Source organism: Mesoplodon densirostris, chromosome 17 (assembly GCF_025265405.1).
Source record: "Mesoplodon densirostris isolate mMesDen1 chromosome 17, mMesDen1 primary haplotype, whole genome shotgun sequence".
In the NCBI taxonomy this organism is placed as follows: Eukaryota; Metazoa; Chordata; class Mammalia; order Artiodactyla; family Ziphiidae; genus Mesoplodon; species Mesoplodon densirostris.
In genome coordinates this window covers 67,824,422-67,849,833 of record NC_082677.1, presented here as the reverse complement: position 1 = coordinate 67,849,833, position 25,412 = coordinate 67,824,422, and the positions used below count along the sequence as shown (strand labels likewise).

Below are 25,412 nucleotides of genomic sequence, written 5' to 3'. Positions count from 1 at the left end.
TAAATAAAGCTAAGATCAAATAGCCAATCAATAAGTGTCCGTCCGCCTGACTTTAAAACGTAAGTGCCCTCAATCACCACCCGGTAAATTACATTTTAAAAACCAGACTTTTAGAACAGTTTTTTAGGTTTAAGCAAAATTAAGCAAAAGATACAATTTCCTATATACCCCTTGCCCCACACATGTATAACCTCCCTTGTTATCAACGTGTAAATTACTTTTTGTGCACAAACAGAAGGGGTATACATAATTGAAGTAACAGATATAGAAGCCAACATGAAATTTAAGAAAGGAAGCAAGATCTTTACATTTGTGGAAAGAGACTTAGGACAACAGAATGAAAAAATGGCTCTTAACTTTAAAAAGGGAGAATAACGTGACAAACATCAGAGTCCAAAGGCTTCACTCCCCCTATTTTGGGACTTCCCTGCCCCACCCTAACAGGGTACTCTGAGAACTGACCTCAGTGTCCTCCAGTTTTGCTACGAGGAGCTACGAAAGGTGATTTTTGTGGACATGCCAATATTCACTTACTACGCTGTATACACCAGCTGGTTGCCACTGGATACCTATTTGTGATTCACACTTCTGTCCTATTGAAATTGGTCCACTTCCCTAGTAACTAGAACATGGTTTGGCACATAATAGCACCCAACAAAAACTTGTTGAGTGAAAGAATGAATGAACGAGGAAATGGATCACAAATTTCCACAGCTGTGCAAAATAACAGTGCAACATAGACAAGGACTTTTTCCTCCAAGCTTCTGCTAATTTCGAACTAGTGACTTGGAAAGATACTTAATATGTTTTTTCCTTCTACACAATATTAGTGCTAATTAAATACAGTGTCAGTTATTACAGCCCTTACAAACACATGTAGGTGGTCTACAGAACAAGATTAATACCTAAATGACTAAAGAATTAAAGCACTGGTATTTGAAGTGTTGACAAATATTTTCACTATCTGAGTTTCCAAAGCAAAACATCAGCTCACAGGCAACAAGAGGGGAATGCTCAGGAGTGTGCAAAAAATATTATTAGTTGGTTTAAATCTCAAAACGTTACAAGATGCCTATTAAAAAATTATACGAACAGCATTAACTTTCTCTTTGATGCTGGATATTCTTTTTTCCTCTCTTTATGTAATGACCTTCCTGCACAGTATGTGCTACCATTAAAAAAAAAAAAAAAAAAAAAAGCCTAGGGAAATAAAAGGAACTGCTTGCTTAGTATAAAAAACATTTTATTTGAGGAACAGTCAGCAATGTAACAGAAAACATATAATAATTAAAATTATATGCTTTGTTGTTTTGTTAGGGGTTAATTTGTTTTAATAAACAAAACAACTAATACACACTTTTGGATACTCTTGCATTTATCATGAGTTCTAGGAAAAAGGAGGAACCCTGCATAGAAAATATTTTAAAATGAGTCCTGTCCTCATACCTACTAGGTGGCTAGAATCAAAAAGACATTAGATGTCAACTAGACTTACTGTGGTGACCATTTAACAATACGTACCAAAACTGAATCATTACGCTGTACACCTGAAACTAGTATAATATTATATATCAATTATATTCCAAAAACCACAAAAAGACAGCAACACATGTTGGCAAGGATGTGGAGAAATTAAATAACTCATACATCGCTGAGGGGAATGTAAAATTCCCCTCAGCAATGTATGGGTGTAGCTGCTTTGGAAAAGTCTAGCAGTTCCTCAAAAAGTGAAACACAGCAGTGCCACATGACCCAGAAATCCCACTGGTAGGTATACACTCAAGAAAAATGAAAACATATATCCACACAAAAACATATATAAAGGAATGTTCACAGCAGCATAATGGGTTGGCCAAAAATTTCGTTCAGGTTTTTCGACGTCACGAACTTTTTGGCCAATGCGATATATAATAGCTTTTAAGACAAACAATGCAGATGTCCATTCTGAAGGAAAAATTGTGGTATATCCATAAACTGGAATATTATTTGGCAAAAAAAAAAATGAAGTACTGATGCTACAACATGTATGAATCTTTGAAAACATGCTAAGTGAAAGAAGCCAGTCACAAAAGACCACATATTGAATGATTTTGTTTATATGAAATGTCCAGAACAGGTAAATATATATAGACAGAGAGTAAATTAGTGGCTGCCAGGGGTTGACAGGGTTGAAGGAAATGGGGAATGCCTGCTAATGGGTTTGGGGCTTCTTTTTGGGGTGATGAAAGTGCTCTAAAACTGACTGTGGTGATGGGTGCACAGCTCTGTGAATAGACTAAAACATACTGAATTGTACTCTTGGAACAATGGGTAAGTTGTGTGGAATGGGAATTATAGCTCAATAAAACCATTTTGTGTGTGTGTGTGCGTGTGTGTGTGTGTGTGTGTGTGTGTGTGTTTTAAAGGCTTCAGACGCAGCCATTTGAAAATTCTCTATAAATCAAGCACCTACATTCCAGCCAGAGGCAAAAGGTACAATTGGACACACAGGAGAAGAAAATAGTAAACATGCAAAATATCTACAAGAGCAACAACAAAAATAGCAATGTTGTAAAAAATGTAAGTATTTGCTCCTAAGGGCAAATACTTAGAATTATGTAGTAAGCAGAATGTTGACAATTCCAGTCAAAAATAACTACTTTTTACACATATAAAAGAACAATGTGGGCCTCCCTGGTGGCGCAGTGGTTGAGAGTCCGCCTGCCGATGCAGGGGATACGGGTTCGTGCCCCGGGCTGGGAGGATCCCATATGCCGCGGAGCGGCTGGGCCCGTGAGCCATGGCCGCTGGGCCTGCGCGTCCGGAGCCTGTGCTCCGCAACGGGGGAGGCCACAACAGTGAGAGGCCCACATACCGCAAAAAAAATAATAATAATAAAAAAATAATAAAAAAATTAAAAAAAAAAAAGAACAATGTGAGTCTGTACCTTGGAAATTCCACTTAGAAGTCAAATGAACTTATTTGCATTTGAAATTGAAGAACAAAAGAGGTTTAGTTTCTAACAGTTTTGACCTATTTTAGAGAGATATTTATTAAATATTTATTAAAATGCTTTAGCTTGAAATACTATAGGCACCAGAAAGCAAACAAATATGAGCAATTCAATTCTATACCTTCTGTTCAATAAAACTCGCTTCTCCATGGCAGGTGGTACAGAGAACACTACCCAGGGGGTTAATCAAAATTCCCTTAGAATCACTGAAAAGCATCTGCATTTTTTTCCCCCAGAAACCACAAAAACAAAAGTCACAGTAAGCAGAACATATAATCTTGATTATTAGCACTAAGCCTGTAGCAGCACAATGTGCTGTCCCCAGAAATCAAGTGACAGGACACAAGAGCAGTATGTGAGAAGCCAGTGATGTCTGCCCGCATGAGACTCAAGGAAATTTTTTAAAAATCAAAATCAAAAGATAGACAATGATAATAAGTTGCGCATGTGATGTTCTGCTACTGCTGCAAAGCCAACTGCGCATTGTGACAAATGTAATCATTCTCAGAGCAGGAACGGTGCCAGGAAAGACCTTGGAGGTCACCGACCTCGACCTTTCATTTTACAACAAAGAAAACAGGTTTAGGAAGGTCACACAACCAGTTTAAAAGCATTACCGGGGCTAGAAATGAGATCTTTCAGGGCTCTTTCCGTAAAAAAAAAAGAAAGAAAAGAAAAGAAAAGAAATTTTCTGAGTATATATACTGCAGAGGGTGTTACCAAAGAAATGGAAGATTCTTAGGAACTTCTGAGAGCCGTGCTGGTCAAACTCCACACAGAAGTGCTACACTAACCACTGATGAAAGTGCACGACCATAGAGTTTTGGGGACACTCAAAATTTCAATCCAAGGGATGTGCACATCAGCCCGAGGGAAGGAGAACTACGTTCTATGCCGTATAGGTCCGTGATGGTTTGGGTAGCTGCAGCCTGACTGACTGCGCGGGTCCTTTCTGCAGGAAGATGACAGTAACGCTAAGGCATAGAAAAGGGAGAAGGCAAGGAGGTGGGCCCCAGAGGGTGTCCTGGGCGAAGGTTAGAAGTGATCTGCAGGTTTCAGCACAGCATAGGTACACTCAGTCTCCCTTCGCTCTTGTTAGCATGTAACCCAGACCAGCTCTAAAATTATTCTGACTAACTAGCTTCCTAATTATTCTAGTACCGCCACTCAGTCAACATTCTGGAGGGCAGATTTAAAGATCTGGTCACTGGAAGAAATCTTCCTCACCTCAAATCAATATAAACGCATTCTGGTTTAGACATCAGTCTTCGTGAGTTTAGTTACTGGACCTCAGTTCCCCCGATTCTGTTACCAGGTTCTCTGTGTATTAATCATGGTTTTTTTAAATTTTCTGTATATCTCGGGGGTCTTACAGGCCTGAGAGCGCCTGCCCCCCCACAGGGTCGGCTAACTCCTAAAGACAGTGAGGTTCTCATATGCAACCAGCCACCCCCTTTATCTAACTCACACACCAAGACACAGTTTCCTGCCCCAAATCACCCTAAGGCCAGGGACCAGACAACTGGAGACCACCCCTGGAGCCCAAAGCCTACCGACATTATTCAAACCAGCCAATCCTAAACGGTTTACCCTCCACTACTTGGCCTTTCCTGCAGAAACCCCAGTAAAGGCTCCCACCCATGCTTTCTCCTCATTCCTTTTTTGTTTCCTGACCAGCCTGAGGCTTTCCCAGTGGCCCTGTGTGGCATGGGAGACCTCCTTCTCTTAGGAGATGTAAGTAATAAATTCTTTCAGTAGCATTAACCTCTCTGTGCTGGCACTAAGTCACCTTTATAAATTAAAATCCTGCAGGTACATTTCAGAACCCCCTGCCAAGTGAAGACCAGGCCAGCAGACCCACTGAGGGCCAGGATGCAGACTGCACGGAGTGGAGGTGGGGGGAAGTTATCAATGAGCAGTGAGGCCACCACTCTCACCTCCTCACAAGCTGGCCTTCAAACCCCAAGAGCTGCCAGTTGGAAGATACAGGCTTTGTCAAAAGCTCAGACATGCTGTGTGCACACGTGGATCCCACAGCATGTATTTATATAGGTTTATTTTCAACAAATTGATAAACTGATACAACAATATCTAATTGATCTTTTACTCTAAGTAGCTGTGGCATTAACAAAGATGATCCAACAAGAAAACTCTACTGATGGGCGAGCGTGAACTATAAAAACTTTGTTCTTTTTGAAAAGAAATGTAGGTACAATCAAGAATATAAAAAACCAATGTCAAAGCCCTTTGGATCATAACTGCAGACACTGATTAAGAGAAAACTTCATTTATAAAATTGATATATTGGTCAAAGTTTTGTGAAGACACAAATGCACACAAAAGAGAGTCATCAATATTAGGAAAAAATAGTAAAACATTATATATGACACACATGTACATGGGGCCCAGCTCTTCCTCTAGTATAATCAAGACGCCTGCAGTTCTTTCGATTTACAAAGTAAGGCTTCATGAGATAACACAGAATGGACAGGGTGGAATGGCTGTGGACTCCTCATCCAGGGGCATGTTAAGGGTAAGTTTGCAGAGCGCTAGGGAGCTCTGTGAAGGGCTGAGGAGATGGTCACAGACGTTTACAGGTCCTTCCATAATTACTGTCTGGACGCAGACCCTTTGGCACTACCGACATTTTAAGTCAGATAATTCTTTTGCAGGGGGCTGTCTTATTTACCGTAGGATGTTTCAGAAGCCTCCTTGGTTGGTGATGCTCGCAATAAACTTAACGACATTTGCCTGTTAGATTCCAGTAGCAGCCCAGCACTTGTAACAACCAAAATGTCTCCAGACACTGCCAAAGGTCCCCCAGGGGGCAGAATCAGCCGGGCTGAGAACCACTGGTTTAGACTTGCAATTCTGCAAAATATCGCCAGGCATCTATATTTCAAAACCCACCTGCGTTATTCCTAAAACCCTTCAAGGGGACTCAGAGTTTGGTTGAATAAAGTAGCAGAGGGTAGAGAATCAGAGGTTAAATACTTAAACTAGAACAATTGATCTTTCACGACACATGTTAACATGTATTCCACACCCCAATCACCTTAAGTGTCAGCTGAGGTCGTCTTACATTCTCACTGAAAGGCTTTATATCAAATGTATATCAAATTACCATTTTAATTTATTTTTAATATCTACAATAACTACTTGGATAGAGATCACCTTTTCTAAGAGAAAGCGCCCGCCCTCGGCCCCAGTGTGAAAGTAATTCACAAGGGGAAGCTGAAGGACACAGATCTTCAACACTAGCTGTTAAGTGGCTGGGCTCTAAGTTCAAACACAGAGGAAGAGGAGGGTGAGTCCCCCGACCTCCGCACAAGCTGCTCTCCACCAGGTGGTCAGGAATCATACGGAAGTGCGGAGGGCCACGGAAGGACCTAAATCCCAGCCACGCACGTGCTGGTGTGAGGAAGCCAAGGTCTGTCGCCCGGTCCAGGTACGACACTATGGCTGCTCACCGTACGAGCCATTCTGACAAATCACAGCAGAGGCATCGCTTCATCTGTGAGGTGGGAGGCATGCTGATGATCTCAACGGTTGTGGGAAGCGAACGAGGTGACCAGCCGAAAGCAGCAGGCTTACTGCAGGTGCTCAGGGCACACTGTCTCCCGGCCACCCCTGTTTTAAAAGGCCACTCTGCCGAGCAGCTGAGACAGGAAAGGGGTGGTCTGAGCTCTAGGACACAGTGGACTCCAAGGGTGACTGTTAGAACTTACACATGAATTATCTCCCCACCCTTAAATTAGGCAGGGCTTCCATTTCACACAAGGTCACTGGGCAGTTTCACATGTCCCCTGATCCCTGGTAATTACCTACGTGATTAACACTGATACCTTAGTCATTACCTCAGCTGTCCCCCACAATCTTGAGAATTTACACCAAACAAAACATATGCCAGCCTGGGAAAGCTACCTCTCAGAATACATACCTGAGCCACTAATGACTACTGGACTTTGCCATGCCTTGCCAGGCATCCTGCCATAAACTTTCCACACACAGGGCAAGTGCCACAGAATACTACAGAGCTAGGCAACTAAATGCTAGCTGAAAAAGCACAGAAAAGTACTTCTTCACCGATGCCACTGTGAGGGGATGCATGTAACGTACTCTACTTGATGCATCTCACTAGGATGATGACAGGCAAAGTGGAGCCCATGGAAGAGCAGTGGCTTCTACCATCAGGTGGTAACTGTACACTCTCGCTGTGGACTCAGGATGGGAGGGTCTCAAGTGAACAGTAACAGTACGACTATTCCAACGGTTAAAAGGATCCGAATAAACAGAATGCAATTACACAAACTAGAACTTGGCCTGCCTTTCAGGAATGGCTGTCCAGGACAGATCTGGTTTACGATCCAATATGAGGAAGACTAAGAACAAGTAACCCACACAGCCAGTAGTCAAGCATGTTCCTAAGTCAAATCAAGCATCAGGCTAGCTAAAGTTCACTGTTATTTTCTTTGCATAAGGCATTTGAGTAGGTCAGGATGTATAAGCATGTATATATAAGACCTTGTAAGCTTCAGGCCACTGAGAAGTATCACATTTGTTCTAGAGAACTCAGCTCTAGAACATTATATTTATTAGTGAAATGAGAAAAGAAAACTCTGAAATCCCAACTACTACATAGAGTCTAGGCCAATGGTTCTCACCTAGGGATGATTTTGCCCCCTCCCTATTCCCAGGGCCATTTGGCAATGTCTGGAGACAATTTTGGTTGTTCTATCTGGGGAGGTGTTCTGGCCTCTAGTGGGCAGAAGCCAGGGAGGCTGCTAAACATCTCACAGTGCACAGAGCAGTCGCCCACAACAAAAAATTATCCATTTCAGAATGTCATTATTGACAAGACTGAAAAACCCTGATCTAGGCCAAAAATAAAAATTGTCACTGTCCTGTGGGTCTAACTAAGACTTGGAATAATTCAGACTAAATCTAAAAGACTGCAGCTGATAAGTAAACTTAAAAGATACAGTTGATGATACTATGGATTTAATTATACTTTAGGTCCTATCATGTCCCTACCTGATTAAAAAATATGTATTATGAACACATAATCAATTGTTTCAAATAATCAACTGCTTGTCCTATCCCCTTACTATAACAAGAAACAACCAGAACATTGTTCCTATGCTCGACTCATAAGACCAGTAATACAATGTAGTTTTTGGTATCAATTTTCTAAACTAGATACTAATTCTACATTAAGTGTGAAAATAGGCCCTACTCAAAGCTAGAGAATCAGCTTCACTGGAACCTGGGGATTTGCATTCTCAGCAAGTTTTCCAGGTGATTCTTACACATGCTCAAGTTTGAGAACCACTGTCTCTGACTTGGCTTCCATGAGAAAGAGCTGCCATTTCCACATCATTCCCACCATAAGGTAAATAACAACAATCAATTAATTTTATGTATGAAAGATCAGCAATACGTAGGCCATTGTGGTGTACCACAATGGCCTTAAATGGTTTTCCTAAACTAAAATCCTTTCGAAGTGAGGCTGGTTTATGAAGTCCCATAAGCACCATCATAACAGGTCCTATATCAAAAGTACATTGCCTTTCAAACGCAAGACACCAAAGCCAAGGCTGTTCTTGGTGAACTTCATTACGCTTCAAGGAAGCAGATGTTCTTAAGCATCTTGCTGCCACAGGTGCAGGTTTAAATACGTGCTTCATATTTAGCATTCAATGACAAATGGTATGCTAACTGTGTGAGGCGGTCAGAAATCACAGGATGAACAAAAATCAGACTTTCCAAATAAAACAGAAGTATTTTCCTTCTGAATATTTTGATAGATTGCCTACCAAGTGTGATCTCAGTTGAGATTACAATTTCAGATGACAGCATGTCTCCAAAGCAAGCAAGAAAAAGGAGGGAAAAAAGCGAGGTAAAATGACTGCAAAGGGAGAGTGTATTCCATATTTTCAGGGGCTATAAAAATAGTTGAGCCACTATATGCTAAGTTCCTACTATTTTCAAACATTTTACCAATATTTTCTTATTCAACCATTACCAATTCCATGAAAGTAGATATTTTGCTGATGAGAAAACTGAGGACCAGAAAGGTTAAGTAACTTGTTCAAACTCACAAAGCTGGTAAGTGGGAGATATGAGATTCAAACACAAGAAATCAAGCTTTATTTAGTATACTTTCCCCAAACCCCTCACCTCAAAATTCACTAACATCCTGGTAGTTTACAGAAATTTCTTGTGAACATATAACTGAGTAACTGCAAATATTTTAAATTGACAACATTTCAAAGAGTGTTGTGTGTAATTTTTACTACTAACTCTAAGGTGCTATATGGCCGATCTTGGAAACTGAATGCAATCAAACAAGCATTCTAAAATCCTAAAGCGTCGCACAAATATAAGGCATTCTGTTATTCATTGAAATCAATTTTAGTTTGAGGATCTTTGGCAGACAGCAGCAGGATTTTGAGATACTATGAAATAATTAGAGACACCCTAGGATACTGTGAAATCAGGCTTGAGGTGGCACTAAATTGGCTTCAATAGCCACACATAATAGAAATGATTTGGACAATAGATAATGTCATTTTAAAATGATTATATTAGAGATGCTAGATGCCTCCCCCGGGTGTGGGCATTGCCCAGGGGTCCATTCTGGGCCGGTCCCTTCACCATCCCCTCAGGCGACATCACCTACTGCAGGCTTCAGATTATCACCTCTTCATGCCCACAAAGCACCCACTGACATGCTCACCCTTCATCATTTTCCCTGTCTTTCCCTTACATCATCGAGGTCCCTCTGGCATTTCAAACTTAAGATGGTCAAAAACCCAATTCATTATCTATTCCACCTTTCCTCTTGTGTAATCCTTCCTTCGCTTCCTCCTCTTTTGCTCCCACAGTTAATTGCATCTAGAAACCTCAGCATCATCTTCAGTTCTGCCTAATACATAAAACTAGACTCTGGATCCTTAAGAGGAGACTCTCAAATGGATCTCTTCTTTTTTTTTTTTTTTTTTTTTGGCGGTACGTGGGCCTCTCACTGTTGTGGCCTCTCCCGTTGCGGAGCACAGGCTCCAGACGCACAGGCTCAGTGGCCATGGCTCACGGGCCCAGCCGCTCCACGGCATGTGGGATCCTCCCAGACCGGGGCACGAACCCGTGCCCCCTGCATCGGCAGGTAGACTCCCAACCACTGCGCCACCAGGGAAGCCCATGGACCTCTTCTTTATTTGCTCACTCTCTCAAAATCTCTTTAAAATCAAGACAAAACAAAATACACCTCAGGTGATACTGAGATTCTCTTCTTTCAAAGTCTAAAGAGTAGAGTCCAATCTCCTTAGCATGGTCCTGCAACACCCAGCTCCTGCCATTCTAGTTTCATCTCCCACACAGACCTTTGCCACCTGCCTGCCACCCTCACTAGCCAACCTGCTCTTCCTTAAACCCACAGGCAACCTCATGCTTCTCAACTTTCATTTATTCCCTGTGCTTTCTCCACCATCATCACAGAGCAGTTTCTGAACATGCTGTCTCAGGGACTTTGCAGATGCTGTTCCCTTTTATCTGAAATGCCCTTCCCTGCCTGCAAATTCTGTTCATCCTTAGAGTCTAAGCATGAGCTGGACATATTCACTGGGGAGCTTTTCGCAATTCCCCATTTCCTTTTTCCAAGCCCCAGAATACCTCTCCTTCATACAAACGCCTATCATCACTCTCATCACACTCCTATTTCTATATCCTCAGCTGACAGTGGGTCACTGCTGGCAGAGGTGTCTTTTTCCTGTGGATTGCCAGAACTCAATGTCATCACATAATAGATGCTCAATCGATGTGAGATGACCGACTACCATGACTACCAATAAATGCCAGGCTTTATGTATGCTCATTAAAAAATGTAATGACTAACAGGATATGAAATGTAGATTCTTATTCAAAGAGCTATGCCCTATGGTCTATACTTTATCTACTGATACAAATAGTTTTTCTATCAGAAGGGAGAAAGTAAAGCTAAGAGATCTATAATTTTCTCTGTCAGCACATTAGCCTCTGTATAACCCATCTCAGCATTTACCGTGTACTCATGATACTGGTTTGTCTGTGTTTCCCTGCAGCCAGTGTGCTATTGAAGAACAGAGGCCAAGTCGTGTTCATCTGTCACACTTCCTAGCATGTAGCGGAGCAGGCAGTCCACAATTTCTTTTAAATTTGTATTCAAAATGCATCACACAATGGGATATTAACAACTGCACTTTCAAATTATATTCAGCCTATTTCAAAAGGCTAGAAAGTAAACTTATAGTCTAAAAGTTAATGCTTAAGTTGGTCACAGGATACACAGAACATATGTTACCACGAAAACAATATTCAAGATTAAGATTGCATACAGAGCCCATCTCATAAAATCTTATTTTACCCATATTTTTAGCTGAAATTTTGAATATTGGAGGGAAATGCTGGATGGGATGCTACAGATTTGTTTTCTTCTTAGCATTATAAAATGCATTAAAAAAAAACTAGAGAGACTTCATCAACCCTCCACAAAACGTCTAGCCTGTGGCCACCACCTGCTTTCTATGGCTGGAGGGGAAGAGGGTCAGGAATAAGGACAGCTTGACCCAGTGGGGATGGAGCCCTGTGTATACAGGGTGGACGTGGCTGTCTGATGAAGGGTCTGGGGTTCTATGCTAGACACTTCCCAGTCCCCTCTCTTTTCCCCATCCAAGGAAATTGGGACCAGTGCAGCTTAGGTTAAGTGGGGCAAGTCCCAGGGTTAATTCAGTCAGATGTCCTGCAGAGGGGTAAGCACACAGGGAAATAGGCCTCCGGGTAGCTGCAAAGGCTAGGACACGGGACCACCATGCAAGAAATCCCAATAAGCCATCGTGCCCCTCCTGAAACCCCAGGGATACAGAGAAAGGGATGGAACAGAGAAGGGATAAAAAGGCAAATGAAGACTAGAGATGAGTCAGACATGTAAAGAGAGGGATTTATAAGGTACAGAAGACCAAAGAAGTTCTCTGGATGTTTATTTTTCGAAGACAATAATAAGCGAAAACGCATGACATAATTTACTTCTCTAAAGAGTACTGGTAAAGAAAAACAATAATAAACCTAGTTCATTTTCCAATTATTTGGATTTTAAACAAGTGGGAGTTTACTCTATTAAAATTCCATATCCATAAGTGAGTTTGCGGAAAAAGTAAAACTTTTTGATGGTGTTCCTATATCTATATATATGAATGATGCAGATTTGGGGTCCTATGATATCAGATGACAAGATTCAGCCCAAGCTTCAGCTCTTGCTAATTAAACAAATCAATTAAGAGACTACAGTTGCAACTGTGTAGCTGCTGTTCTACAGTGGCAATAACAACCCCAGGGGGAGGTCTTTCACTACATTAAAATGCTGTCCTCCACAACTCCATCTGATATTATTAGAAACAGTTATTTGTGTCTTGCTGTCATATTAGTAGCAAAGGCAAATTATGGAAATATGCAGACCAGAATGGTCCCAGTATGAGATCAGGTTGGGTTTTCAGCCTCCAAGGGAACAATTGCTGAAATTCCGAAGCTCCCCAAAGTTCTTTAATGGAACTGATAAATCTATCAGCACAGCATCCACTTAGAAACTAGGTAAGGGTCACGTATTTACATACTTCCCTGCTAAGCTGATACAATTCAACCAGATGAATTATCATATTAAGTTTACCCTCCTGAGTTAAACTGATGGAGTTCAAAATTGTTTTCGATGGTTGTCATTAATCGCTGTTACTTCGTGAATGCTTACTTTGAAATCTTATTGTGCTAGTGTAACAAGGGTCATATTAATACCATTCTTCATGGTAAATCTTTGTAAAACATGTTTATTCTACAGATATTGTTACTCAAGCTTTCAAGGCTAATAAGAAATAAAGTATATTTATTATCAATAAAAACTTAATTTAAAATGTACAATCTGAGATTTAAACTAGCCTTAAGAACTTCAGCATGGTTTAGTTTCATTAAGATCTCTGGCTAAGCTTCAAGACGTATAATTTGATAGCTCCTCAAGAGTCCTTGGGTAAATGCCAAAAGCACAGCTATGAAGAAGCTGCTCAGTGTAGGCTAAGCTTATTCTCTCTTTCGGGCAATACGTATTGTTTTCACAAGAAAAAAAATTCCATCTTACTGAGATATATGTTTGTCTTAATATTACGGCGTTTTAAAGATAATGGAACTTTAAAAAAATTAAATATAAACTGATTGCAATACAAGATTTGGAATAAAACAGTAACTTCTGCATTCTTCAAGTCATAACAAAATATTCTTCCTTATTGTGAAGCACAGTTCAAGTAAGGAAGTCAGGTTACATAAAATACTGGACCTTTTCCACTTCTCTGTGAGCTTATACTATCTGACATACACAAACTCACAGCTTCACCAAAAAACATGCAAACAAAACAAACCCAGACAATTTACTATTTGAAATAGGCTCAGACATCCTGGAAGAGTTCTGGGGTATGTAGCTCTACCAAGTGTATACTGTGAACTAAATGTTTGTGTCCCCCCCAAATTCATACGTTTAACTACAATCCCCAATATCACGGTATCTGGAGGTGCCACCTTTGGGAGGTAATGAGGCTTGGGTGAGGCCATGAGTGAGGCAAATGACGAAGCCCTGGCACCTGTGCCCGACACCTTTCAAGAAGAGCAACAGGTCGGCTAAGTTGATGTATATTTTAGAAGGATCACTTTAACTGCTATATTAATGATAAAGCAGGGAGCAGGGGTGGAGGTGGGAAGACTGGCTGCTGCAAGAATCTGGACAGGAGATGAGGAAGACTGTGGTCAGGATGGAGGGCAGTGGGAGTGGTGGACGAAAGAGGGGAATCAAGGAAAAGACAAGGTTTTAGCTTAAGCTGCCATTTTCTGAGACAGGAAAAACTGCCTGGAGAAACTTTATGTTGGTTTGGTTTCTTTGCAGGTTGTGGCTATCAAGAAGTCAGTTTTCAGTATCTGAGCCCTGAGAAATCTATTGGAATCCAAGGAGAGATATCAAGCAGCAGAGACAGCATAAGTGCCCTTTCTAGCATGAGCACAGAGGTACAGAAAAACCTTCACATAATATAATTCCAGGTAGCTGTGAAAAAGAATGACATGGATCTTTATGTAATGACTTAGAAAGATATCCACAATTTATTCTTGCATGAAAAGATGTATAAATCTATTTCTGGAAGCATATGTCTATTGTTAAAAACTTAAATACCTCTAGGGAATAAAATGAATACTTCCGTGATGGTTAATTTTATGTGTCAACTTGGCTAGGCAACAGTATTCAAATATTTGGCCAAACATTATTCTAGATGTTTCTACGAAGGTATTTTTTTAGATGAGATTAACACTTAAATCAGTAGACTTTGAGTAAAGCAGATGACCCTCTAATAATATCGGTGGGCTCATTCACTCAGTTGAAGAAAAAGGACTGAGCTCCCAAGCAAGAGGGAATCCTTCAAGCACACTGACTTTGGACTTGAACTGCAACTCTCCCCTGGTCTACCCTGCAGGTTTTGGACTTGCATCCACAATCTCGTGAACCAACTGCTTAAAATCAATCACTCACTCAATCAATCTCTCTCTCTGTAATACATAAAAATATAACACACACACACATCATGTTGGTTCTGTTTCTTTGGAGAACCCTAATACAATTTTTTATGACATGCATTTAAATAATATTTAAATTTTCTAATTAAAAAAATAAGCATGTGTAGTACTTATTAATCAGAAAAACAAGGATAACCACAAGTCTTAGGAGCAATACTAAAAGTTTACATCACGTCGGGCAGGTGCCTATACATATACTTGAATATGTAAACTTTACTACACCTCTATACATATACAAAGCACACAGTAAATGCACATTAGTACTAATATCCTTCCTATCTCAATAGCTGCAAAATCACTCTTCTTTTGATCTAAGCCACAGGTCTGTCCTCTGATATTCTCAACACACGGACCTAACAGAAATACCCAGTGTGAATTTACAACCTGAACAAGGTACCCAAAGGACATGAACAGACATTTTACAGATTATAAATGATACCTAGCAAGTGAATACATGGAGAAATATTCAAATATAGCAATAAGCAGAGAAAGGCTAATTAAAACAATAAGGTACCTTTTTCAACAAATTATTTTGAAAATTATAACTAATACTACTAATATGATCATTATAAACCTATAAGTAAAAATAATAACTATAAATTAAATTTATTTTCACCAGGTAGAGTTAAATAGGGATCTTAGTTCCCTGAAGAGGGATGGCACCCCGGCCCTCGGCAGTGAGAGCACGGAGTCTTAACCACTGGACTGCCAGGGAATTCCCAAGGTCACTATTTTCAAAAGCATCTTTTTAAAATATGTTCTTATTTTTATTAAAAATGGGGAGAAAGTCCCCAGTGAAAAAAGTACTTTAAAGACTCAACAAACTACAGATAATTTAAAAAACTATTTTGTCTCTCATAAGAAATAGCTAAAATTACTCTATCATGGAATCTTTTCCCACGCATTAAAGAACCCATTTCTTATACAAAGACATCTCATTTAACGGCAAAACAAACCCATGATGAAGCCAAGTTCAAACACATGGGCTATAACTACTAGTCAATCACGTTTTCTCTCTGTAAATTAAGAGAATATACAAAATAATAATTCTTTCAGACTTACCACAGTACCAAGAAACTGAATGCTCATGTTGCCACCTGCTTCTCGAGAAAGACACTGGGGGAAAAAAAAGAGAGGTATAAAATGAATTTTCATCCATACAAAAACATGTACATGAATTTTCAGAGCAGCATTATTCCTAATAGCTGAATAACCCAAATGTCCATCAACTGATAAATGGATAAACAAAATATGGTATATTCATACAATGGAATATTATTTGGCCATAAAAAGGAACGAGGTACTGATACATGCTACAACAGCAGTCAGTCACAAAGGAGCACATATTATATGATTCCATTTAACATGAAATGTCCAGAAGAGGCAAATCCATAGGGACAGGAAGTAGACTGCTGTAGTTTGGCTCTTCTTTGCAGGAAAACTCTCAGCCACCTGGAAGATTTCCAGGTTGTCAATAACTCCTCAGGCCCCAGCTAGCACAGGTTACAGGTATTTTCTTAGTCTGCTGCCTAAGAATATACCATATAACACATCTTTTCACCAGTATAGATTACTTTATATCACTTTGTCAAAGAAAGGACTAGAAGAATTTTCTGATGACCCAAAGAGTTAGGGGGAATAAAAATCGAAAGTTGGAGCTTCATGGGCCTGTTGGCAATTAAGGAATGGAAGTAATGAAGGTGTACATAAACTCTGGTGTGTCCTACTGAAAAAAGAAACATGTTCCTAACTCTAGAGCAGGAGGACGGGTGGGAGAGACTGCCAATGCCAAGTTCAGAACGGTTAGAAAAGGTAGTGGATTCCATGGATGCATTTTTTTTTTTTTTTAAACGTTTGGCTGTGTTGGGTCCTTATTGCTACACATGGCTTTCTCTAGTTGCAGCGAGCGGGGGCTACTCTTCGTTGTGGTGCGCAGGCTTCCCATTGTGGTGGCTTCTCTTGTTGTGGAGCTTGGGCTCTAGGTGCGTGGGCTTAAGTAGTTGTGGCACGCAGGCTCAGCAGCTCTGGCTCACGGGCTCTAGAGCGCAGGCTCAGTAGTTGTGGCACATGGGCTTAGTTGCTCCGCGGCATGTGGTATCTTAGTTGCCCGACGAGGGATCGAACCCGAGTCCCCTGCATTGGAAGGCCGATTCTCAACCACTGGACCAGCAGGGAAGTTCCCATGGATGCATTTAAGTTGTCCAGGGAAGAGAAGATGCCCTAAGCCTTTTTCAGATTGCTCAGGGAAAAGCTAGACCTGGTGCCTGGATAAAAGACATCAGTGGGGGAACTGCCTGGTGGTCCAGTGGTTAGGACTCGGGGAGGGGAGGGGAGGGAAGGGAAGGATTTGAATGGTGGTTGATTGGGGAAAGGACGGTTGGGAGGATATGGGGAATGATTTGCTAATTCGTATGAGGTTTCTTTTGGGGGGCATGAAAATGTTCTAAAATTGACTGTGGTGATGACTGCACAACTCTGTGAAGAGACTAAAAAACACTGAATTGTACACTTTGGGTGAATTGTATGATATGTGAATTATATCTCAATAAAGTTGTTATAAAAATGAGTTAGCATTTGTTTAAAATAACAATAAGGGGCTTCCCTGATGGCGCAGTGGTTGAGAGTCCACCTGCCGATGCAGGGGACATGGGTTCGTGCCCCGGTCCGGGAAAATCCCATATGCCACGGAGCGGCTGGGCCCGTGAGCCATGGCCGCTGAGCCTGCGCGTCCGGAGCCTGTGCTCCACAACGGGAGAGGCCCGCCTACCACAAAAAAACAAACAAACAAAAAACAATAAGAACAATGCAATTCTTCTATGTCCAGAGAGTAGTAAAAAAAAGAAATAACCTCGGGCTTCCCTGGTGGCGCAGTGGTTGAGAGTCCGCCTGCCAATGCAGGGGACACGGGTTCGTGCCCCGGTCCGGAAAGATCCCACATGCCGCGGAGTGGCTGGGCCCGTGAGCCATGGCTGCTGAGCCTGTGCATCCGGAGCCTGTGCTCCGCAATGGGAGAGGCCACAACGGTGAGAGGCCCGCGTACCGCAAAAAAAAAAAAAAAAAAAAAGAAAGAAAGAAATAACCTCTGTGTTATGCATTTATTTGTAAATAAATTATGTTCAAAGTGAATACAATATTATTTATGCATATCTTCCTTGTTTGAATTTTACTTTACTAAAAATGGATGATTAAATAGTACACTGGAAGTAAATTATACTTTTTCAGATAATTCTCACTTATAAAATTGTTCTCGTTATTCCTAACCTGTTCTTCAAAATTCTTCCTCTCCTGTGCTAATCAGAGAGGGCTCAGTGGCTTCAAAGACTACACAGATAAATCAAGCAGTTCTAACGAAGCAGCTATGATTTTTTTTTGTAAGTTCTCCGACGTAGCCCTGGAGAAAGTATTAGTAGTCTCCACTCTACTGCATGCCATGAACTAATTCTAGACATATTCTAACTGTATTCCTTTTAAAGAAGTGGAGGTTTACCAACTCTGATCTTTATGATCACTAAAGTCACAGAACCCAGACTAAACCTCTAGAATTCAGGCTGAACCCCTGGTTCCTTGACTGAGGGAAGTCAAATCAATAAGAAGAAAAGCAGTTTAATGCACAATGATACCAAAATGTTTACCCCTACCTGCAAATACTGCCAAGTGACTTGAGTAACCTGACTGGCATACTCAAGGTAGTGTGGTATAGAGTAGAAAATTCAGAGTCAGTATTTTTATCCAATAATTTCACTTCTAAGAATTTATCTTAAGGAAAAAAGTCATGAGTGGGTAGAAAAATAAAGCTATGAAAATGTCATCACAGTGTAGTTTACAGAATCTAAAAATTTCAAGCAATCTAAATGATGAAGAAAAGTGGGACTTCCCTGGTGGTCCAGCTGTTAAGTGGGTTAATCCTCACTCCCAATGCAGGGGGCGCGGGTTCGATCCCTGGTCAGAGAACTAGATCCTGCATGCCACAACAAAAAAAGATCCTGCACATGGCAACGAAGATTGCACATGCTGCAACTAAGGCCCGGCGCAGCCAATAAGTAAACAAATATTTTTTAAAAAGTAAATAAATGATGAAGAAAAGAAATCAGTTAAATAAATTATGGTATACCCATATAGCCATTTAAAAATTTTAGCAACATGAAAAATGTGTATTGTATACTTCTAAATGCAAAAAGAACAGTATGTTCAGAATAAATCTTGTTTAAAAATTCTATACATTACAGATAAAACTCTAGAATAAATAATGCACATTAAACAGTTAACTTATTTCTGGAAGATACTGGTTGACTTTTCATTTTAGCCTATCTGTTATTCCTATTATGGACATGTATAACTTAATAAGGCAAAAAGAGATATAACACAGGATGGAATAAAATCTCTTCCCCTCAGTGGGGAAGAGATTAACAATTGAGGCTTGAATCCTAGGTTCTGATGCTGGCACTTGTACTTTAAGTCATCCAGCTAGCCAACCATCTGTCCAACAGCTATGTATTGAGCACTGCTAGCTGAATTAAGACCCACCTTTCAGGAGACCAAAGGAAAGAACGGAATTCTAAAATAAGTTATAATTCAATATGATAAATCCATAGTACAAAACGTACAGTGTTACAGGATAAGAGGCCAGACCAGCTAAATGTCCAGAAAGATTAAGGAAGATGTGAGGTTAACAGAAGAGATGGGTATTAAAAAATGAGCGGGAATTCTCCAAATGGGAAGTAAAAGAGAAACTTTAGGTCTGATGGGACAGTTTGTGCAAATTTCAGATTAAGAAAATGCATGGTGAGTTTAAGGAATGGTAAGTAGTTCAGCATGGCCAGAGATAGGTTTGGCTGATGGAGGGAAGTAGCAAGAAAGGAAACTGAGAAGTAATTACAGAGCCAGGTCACATCTTGCCCAGAGGGAGTGCCAACTTTACAAAGTTCTTATAGTTAAGAATGGGGAGTGACATGTTTATGTTTTAGAACGACTGACGGCCTGAGTTAAGGTTGAAGCTATACAGAAATGTGGGAGGGACTGGACTGGGAGGACAAGGAAATGCTACTGCAATCACTCAGGGAGGAGGGCTCAAGGACTAAGCGAACACAACAGTAGAACTAAACCTGATTCAGTGACAGAACTTTAGAATTTGGAGGGCAAACAGATCTGAAGATCTACATTTTGTTTATGAGGAAACTAAAGGTGCAGGAATGTAAAATGCAATTTGCCTACCTCGCAGGGGGAGAGCAAGAATCCCAACCCAAGTACTTTGACTGTACAGGATAGAGTATCTCCACACTGTCTTAGACTAGGTCATCAATTAGATGGTGAGTTCCTTAAGGGCAAGGACCATTCCTTGTACTTCCTCCTTAATCCCACAAACATATAAGTCAGTGCTGCAGAAATGGAAATGTAAGGTCAGTCTTCACCAAGAATTCTTAAGTTTTCCATATTATGAAAGATAAGAGTGACTTTCTTATTTCTCACTCTTTGCCTAGCAGAAGTTTTAGCTGGGGGAGAATTCGTAGTGTAGCTGTCGAGAAACCAGGGAAAGGAACAGTGCAGAACAATTCAGATTGTGGGTAGGCAGCCCAACAACCTGGTGGATTCTACGCGGCTGAGGTTTTCAGAGTCGTGAGGAGGAAACCTCCCCTGAAGCATCCCCGTGACCACCAGACCAGGACCTCATGCCAGTGGTTAAACGTTCCCTCCTCAGAAGCCTGTCGCAGGAGAGCCACAGGGTCCAGGCCGTACTTCCCAGTAAAGACTCAGCAGAGTCAATCACCTTTATACGACAGCGGTGGACCCAATCACAGCAATTCTTCAGAATGAGAAAACTTCTCATTGCAAAGTGAGGCTAGGGCTTCCCTGCTGGCGCAGCGGTTGAGAGTCCGCCTGCCGAGGCAGGGGACACGGGTTCGTGCCCCGGTCCGGGAAGATCCCACATGCCGCGGAGCGGCTGGGCCCGTGAGCCATGGCCGCTGAGCCTGCACGTCCGTAGCCTGTGCTCCACGACGGGAGAGGCCACAGCAGTGAGAGGCCCGCGTACGCAAAAAAAAAAAACAAAAAAGAAAAGTGAGGCTACTGGATTCTGGTAACATGTCAGTGGTGGCGTAGTGTCTGAACCCTCCCCAGAAACAATGAAAAGGCCTCACAGCAACAAGCACCCCCGGCACCCCAACTGTTATCTACAAATACCATTTCCGCCTCAAAGAAGTCAAGGCTTCTTGGGAAAATGGCTGAACCCAGGTCTGGGGCGGAAACGAGGCTTCTCTATCTTGTCATATCAGAAAGCAAGGGAGCTATCAAAGACAGTGGTCAGGTCAAAAAGACTCAGGAACCAACCTGAAGAAACTCCCTCTGGACAAAGATGGGATACTTTGACAATCAGTAAGGATGTGAACTGCAATGGAATAAAACATATCAAGTATGTTTAAACCTGGTGAGTGCAAAATGGAGACCAAAAGCAAAAACAACACCCCAACTGAGTCACTTTTGAAGAATGACAGGGAAGCCACTCTTTGAGAACTGGTAAATAAAAGGAGAGGGTCAAACATTAATTTTATCTTTCCTAGGCAAAGACTCCTGGGTAACCTAAGAAGTAGCTGAGGTGGAGTTTCTCTTTAAAGAATTGTTCCAGGTAATAAATGACGAGAAAGAATGGCAAAATTAGAATATTATCATTTTGTAAACCTTGATGAATGTATTGACCTAAACTTGAACATCAACAGGATGACCCGATAGTAGGGCCTCTTCGGGAGGCACTCCGTACCACTCATGGTTCGGTCCTGCCAAAGATAATGGCACCTGAATCTGATTACATCTTTAAGCTCCAAGTATCAGATTACAGGAAACAGAGGAGGAAGCACATGTTGAACGACACTACTGGGATGCCATCAGCTACGTCCTGGCAACACACAACTCCACAGGGCAAATGACTCAGTTTCTTCAATAAACAAAACACAAAGAATAAAAAAAGTTTCCACAGACATTTCTCTCAAGCTAGCCCATTTCTGCTCCTTCAAAGCAAGATACCTTGAAAAGCTGTCTATCTTCACGGTCTCCACTTCTTCACTTTTCATTCACGTTTAAACCTACACCCATCTGGCTTTTGTCCCCGCTAATCTTCTGTAGCCATTCTTGTCAAGGTCATCTACAATTTCCATCTTGCCGTATCTACTGGTCAGCTGTCATCTTATTCACCTACACTATAGACGGGTGACAATGCCCTTTCCCAAACACCTCTTTCACAGGCTTCATGGACATCTCATGCGCCGTGTTCTTCTCCCGCCTCCTTGGCAGCTCTTTCTTAGCCTCGTTTGCCAGCTTTGCCTCTGCATTCAATTTCTAACTGCTGGAGCGCCCCAGGACCCAGGCCTCAGGGTCCTTTACCACTTTACCACTTTAACCATTTAACCTCTTCTCTTTCCATCTATGTTCTTCCTCTGTGTGCTCTCATCCAGATCCATGCTTCTCTCTCCCTCCCCTGATACTTACTTTTAAAAAGTGTACTTCATGGAAGTCTAATTTATGTACCAAAACCCCAGCATTCTATTTAAAGTATAGAATTCTATAACTTTTGATGGCTGTACAAAACCACCACCACAATCAAGATACAGAACATTTCCATCACCTCCAAAAGATGCTTCCTACTCTTTTGCAGGCCAACCCCGGTCCCCGCCTAGAGGCAACCACTGACCTGCTAATAAATGTGTTCCTCTTTTCCCCAAATGGATATTTACTTCTTCCAGCACCATTTGTTTCAGAGCATTTTCTACTGAATTCCTTGGTGCTTTTGCCAAACACCAACTGACCATTCTCATCTGGATCTTCTTCTAGACTCTCTGCTGTTCGGCTGATGTGCATGTCTACCTACCAATACCACACTGTCTGGATACTCCTGTCTCATAGTCTTGAAATCAGGTGGTATAAACCCTCCAACTTTGTGTTTCTGTTTAAAAAGTGCTTTGGCTCTTACGATTTTCAATTAATGGAGCTTTTATTGTGTTAAAAAATAACAAACTTTACCACTTTAACCATTTTAAGTATATCGTTCAGTACTGTTAAGTGTACTTACATTGCTGTGAAATAGATCTCCAGAACTTTCTTCATCTTGCAGATCTGAAACTCCACACCCACTGAACAAAAACACCCCTCCTTCCCCTCCCCCAAGGCCCTAGTCACTACCATTCTACTTTCTATTCCTATTAATTCGACGACTTTAGTAGGTGCTTTAGATACCTCATACAACGGGATTCATATAGTATTTGTCTTTTGGGGACTGGCTTATTTCACTTAGCACAATGTCCTCAAGGTTCATCCATGTTGTAGCATGTGACAGGATTTCTTGACTTTTTACGGCTGAATAATATTTCACTGTATGTATGTACCACAGTTTGTTTACTCATCCATCCATCAATGGACATTTTGGTTGCTTGGCTCCTGTGAATAGTGCTGCAATGAACATGGGTGCACAAATATCTCTTCAAGACCCTACTTTTAATTCCTTTGGATATATATTGCAATATCTAGAAGTGGGATTGCTGGATCATATGGTAGTACTATTGATTTTTTTTTAATTTTTTATTTATTTATTTTATTTTTGGCTGCGTTGGGTCTTTGTTGCTGCGCGCCGGCTTTTCTCTAGTTGCGGCGAGCGGGGGTTACTCTTCATTGTGGTGCGCCAGCTTCTCATTGCGGTGGCTTCTCTTGTTGCAGAGCACGGGCTCTAAGCACGTGGGCTTCAGTAGTTGTGGCTTGCGCGCTCTAGAGTGCAGGCTCAGTAGTTGTGGCTCACGGGCTTAGTTGCTCCGTGGCATGTGGGATCTTCCCGGACCAGGGCCCGAACCTGTGTTCCCTGCATTGGCAGGCGGATTGTTAACCACTGAGCCACCATGGAGGCCCTATTCTTGATTTTTTGAGGACCCTCCATGCTGTTTTCCATAGCAGGTGCACCATTTTGTAATTCTACCAAAAGGGCACACAGGTTCCAGTTTTTCCACATTCTCACCAACAGTTGTTATTTTCTTTTTTTGATAGTACCCATCCTAACGGGTATGAGGTGATATCTCACTGTGGTTTTGACTTGCACTTCTCTTTCGATTAGTGATGTCAAGCATCTTTTCATATGCGTGCTGCACATTTGTGTATCATCATTGGAGAAGTGTCTATTCAAGGCCTTTGTCCACTTCTTAATCAGGTTATTTAATTTTTTGTTGTTAAGGTACAAGAGTTCTTTATATATTCTGGATATTAACCCCTTGTTAGATGTATGACTTCCACATAGTTCTCCCATTTCACAGGATGCCTCTTCACTCCACTGTGTCCTTTGATACACAAAGTTTTTAAGTTTGATGTAGTCCAATTTGTCTATGTTTGCTTTTGTGCCTATGATTTTGGTGTTATATCCAAGAAATCGCTGTCAAGTCCAAAGTCATGAAGCTTTTTGCTTACATTTTCTTTTAGAAGTTTTATAGTTTTAGGTGTTACATTTAGGTCTTTAATCCACTTTGAGTTAATTTTTGTATCTAGTTTAAGATAAGGGTCCAACTTTAACCGTTTGTATGTGGCAGACCCATGCTTAAAGAGAAAATCTACATGAATACGACTATCAAATTTATGTTTTCAACTCCCATTTGTCTTCTGAGTTCAAAACTCATATAGTCAACTGTTAACTGGACATCAACACTCGGATATCTAATGCACATATTAAACCTACCAAGTCCAAACAGAATTCTTGATCTGCATCCCCAAACCTGCTTCTCCCCTAGCCTTCTCATCTCAGTAAATATCACCATCATTCACTCACCTTTAATTCTTTAACTTCCTTCATACCCAGTATCTAATCCACCTGCCATTCTTTTCTGCCTTCCCTCAAAAATATATGTCAAGTTGTTAGGGGAACCACTGACCAAAACTCCCCGCCCTGGCCAGGCAAGATAGTAACCACTTGCATGAGTTATCTTACAACAGGAGGTCCTGGTAAGAAATATGGAACTGACAAGCTACCACCAACCAGAAGAATTCGGGAAAGGTCAAAAGGAGAGAGGAGACGCCAGTCCATATGTCTTACCAACGTCCCAGAATCCTCCTTGCTGGAATCCATCTTGGCTGAGTGATGCTCGGGCCCCAAGGAAGGACCCTGAGTCAGAGTGATTGGCCAGAGACAACCGGAAGCTAACCCCGTGACCATAAAACCCGAGACTGCGAGCCACGTAGCAGAGCAGTTCTCCTGGGCTCCCTCACCCTCCTGCTCTCTGCCCAGGCGCCCCTTCCCCATAAAGTCTCTTGCTTTGTCAGCACGTGTGCCTCCTCGGACAATTCATTTCCAGGTGTTAGACAAGAGCCCGCTCTCGGGCCCTGGAAGGGGTCCCCTTCCTGCAACGAAATTAGTTCACTTCAAGCCATCTCCATTGCTACCATCTTAGTCTAAGCCAAGGGTTGGCCATTTTTTTCCCCCGAAGGGCCAGATTTTGCTAGATTCTTCTCTTGATATTTGCCTTTAGCATAACATATTGTAGTTTAATCACTTCCAGTTGAAGGTTGAGTGGAAGATTCTCAATTGCACAGTTATACAGACTTTGAAATATGGAAATTTCTTTTGCTTTTGTAAAAATGCTGCTGGAACTGTAGTCCACTTCTTGCTTTAATCTTCTGACAGCCTAGGAAGTAAAAAAGCAGCTTGCCATCAGTTGCAACTCAAATATTATTTGTCAAAATGACTTTACCACAGTATGCATCTTGCATGTAAATGCTGTTTTGCCTTGCAATTTCCGGTTGACTTCATTAAGAAACATTATCAAGTCTGCAA

The 25,412-nt window shown here is 41.4% G+C and overlaps 1 protein-coding gene and 1 pseudogene across 3 annotated transcripts in view; one reads left to right on the top strand and one right to left on the bottom strand.

Moving 5' to 3' along the window:
• The window catches only part of PCCA (propionyl-CoA carboxylase subunit alpha), a 349,043-nt gene that overhangs the window by 49,550 nt on the left and 274,081 nt on the right, over positions 1-25,412 (bottom strand). For all 3 annotated transcript variants that reach the window (XM_060080286.1, XM_060080287.1, XM_060080288.1), the window contains one exon: positions 15,686-15,739. In XM_060080286.1, the coding sequence (XP_059936269.1) occupies positions 15,686-15,739 (54 nt within the window). The remainder of the gene's footprint in view (positions 1-15,685; positions 15,740-25,412) is intronic.
• On the top strand, positions 15,934-16,936 carry LOC132477778 (large ribosomal subunit protein uL29m-like; annotated as a pseudogene).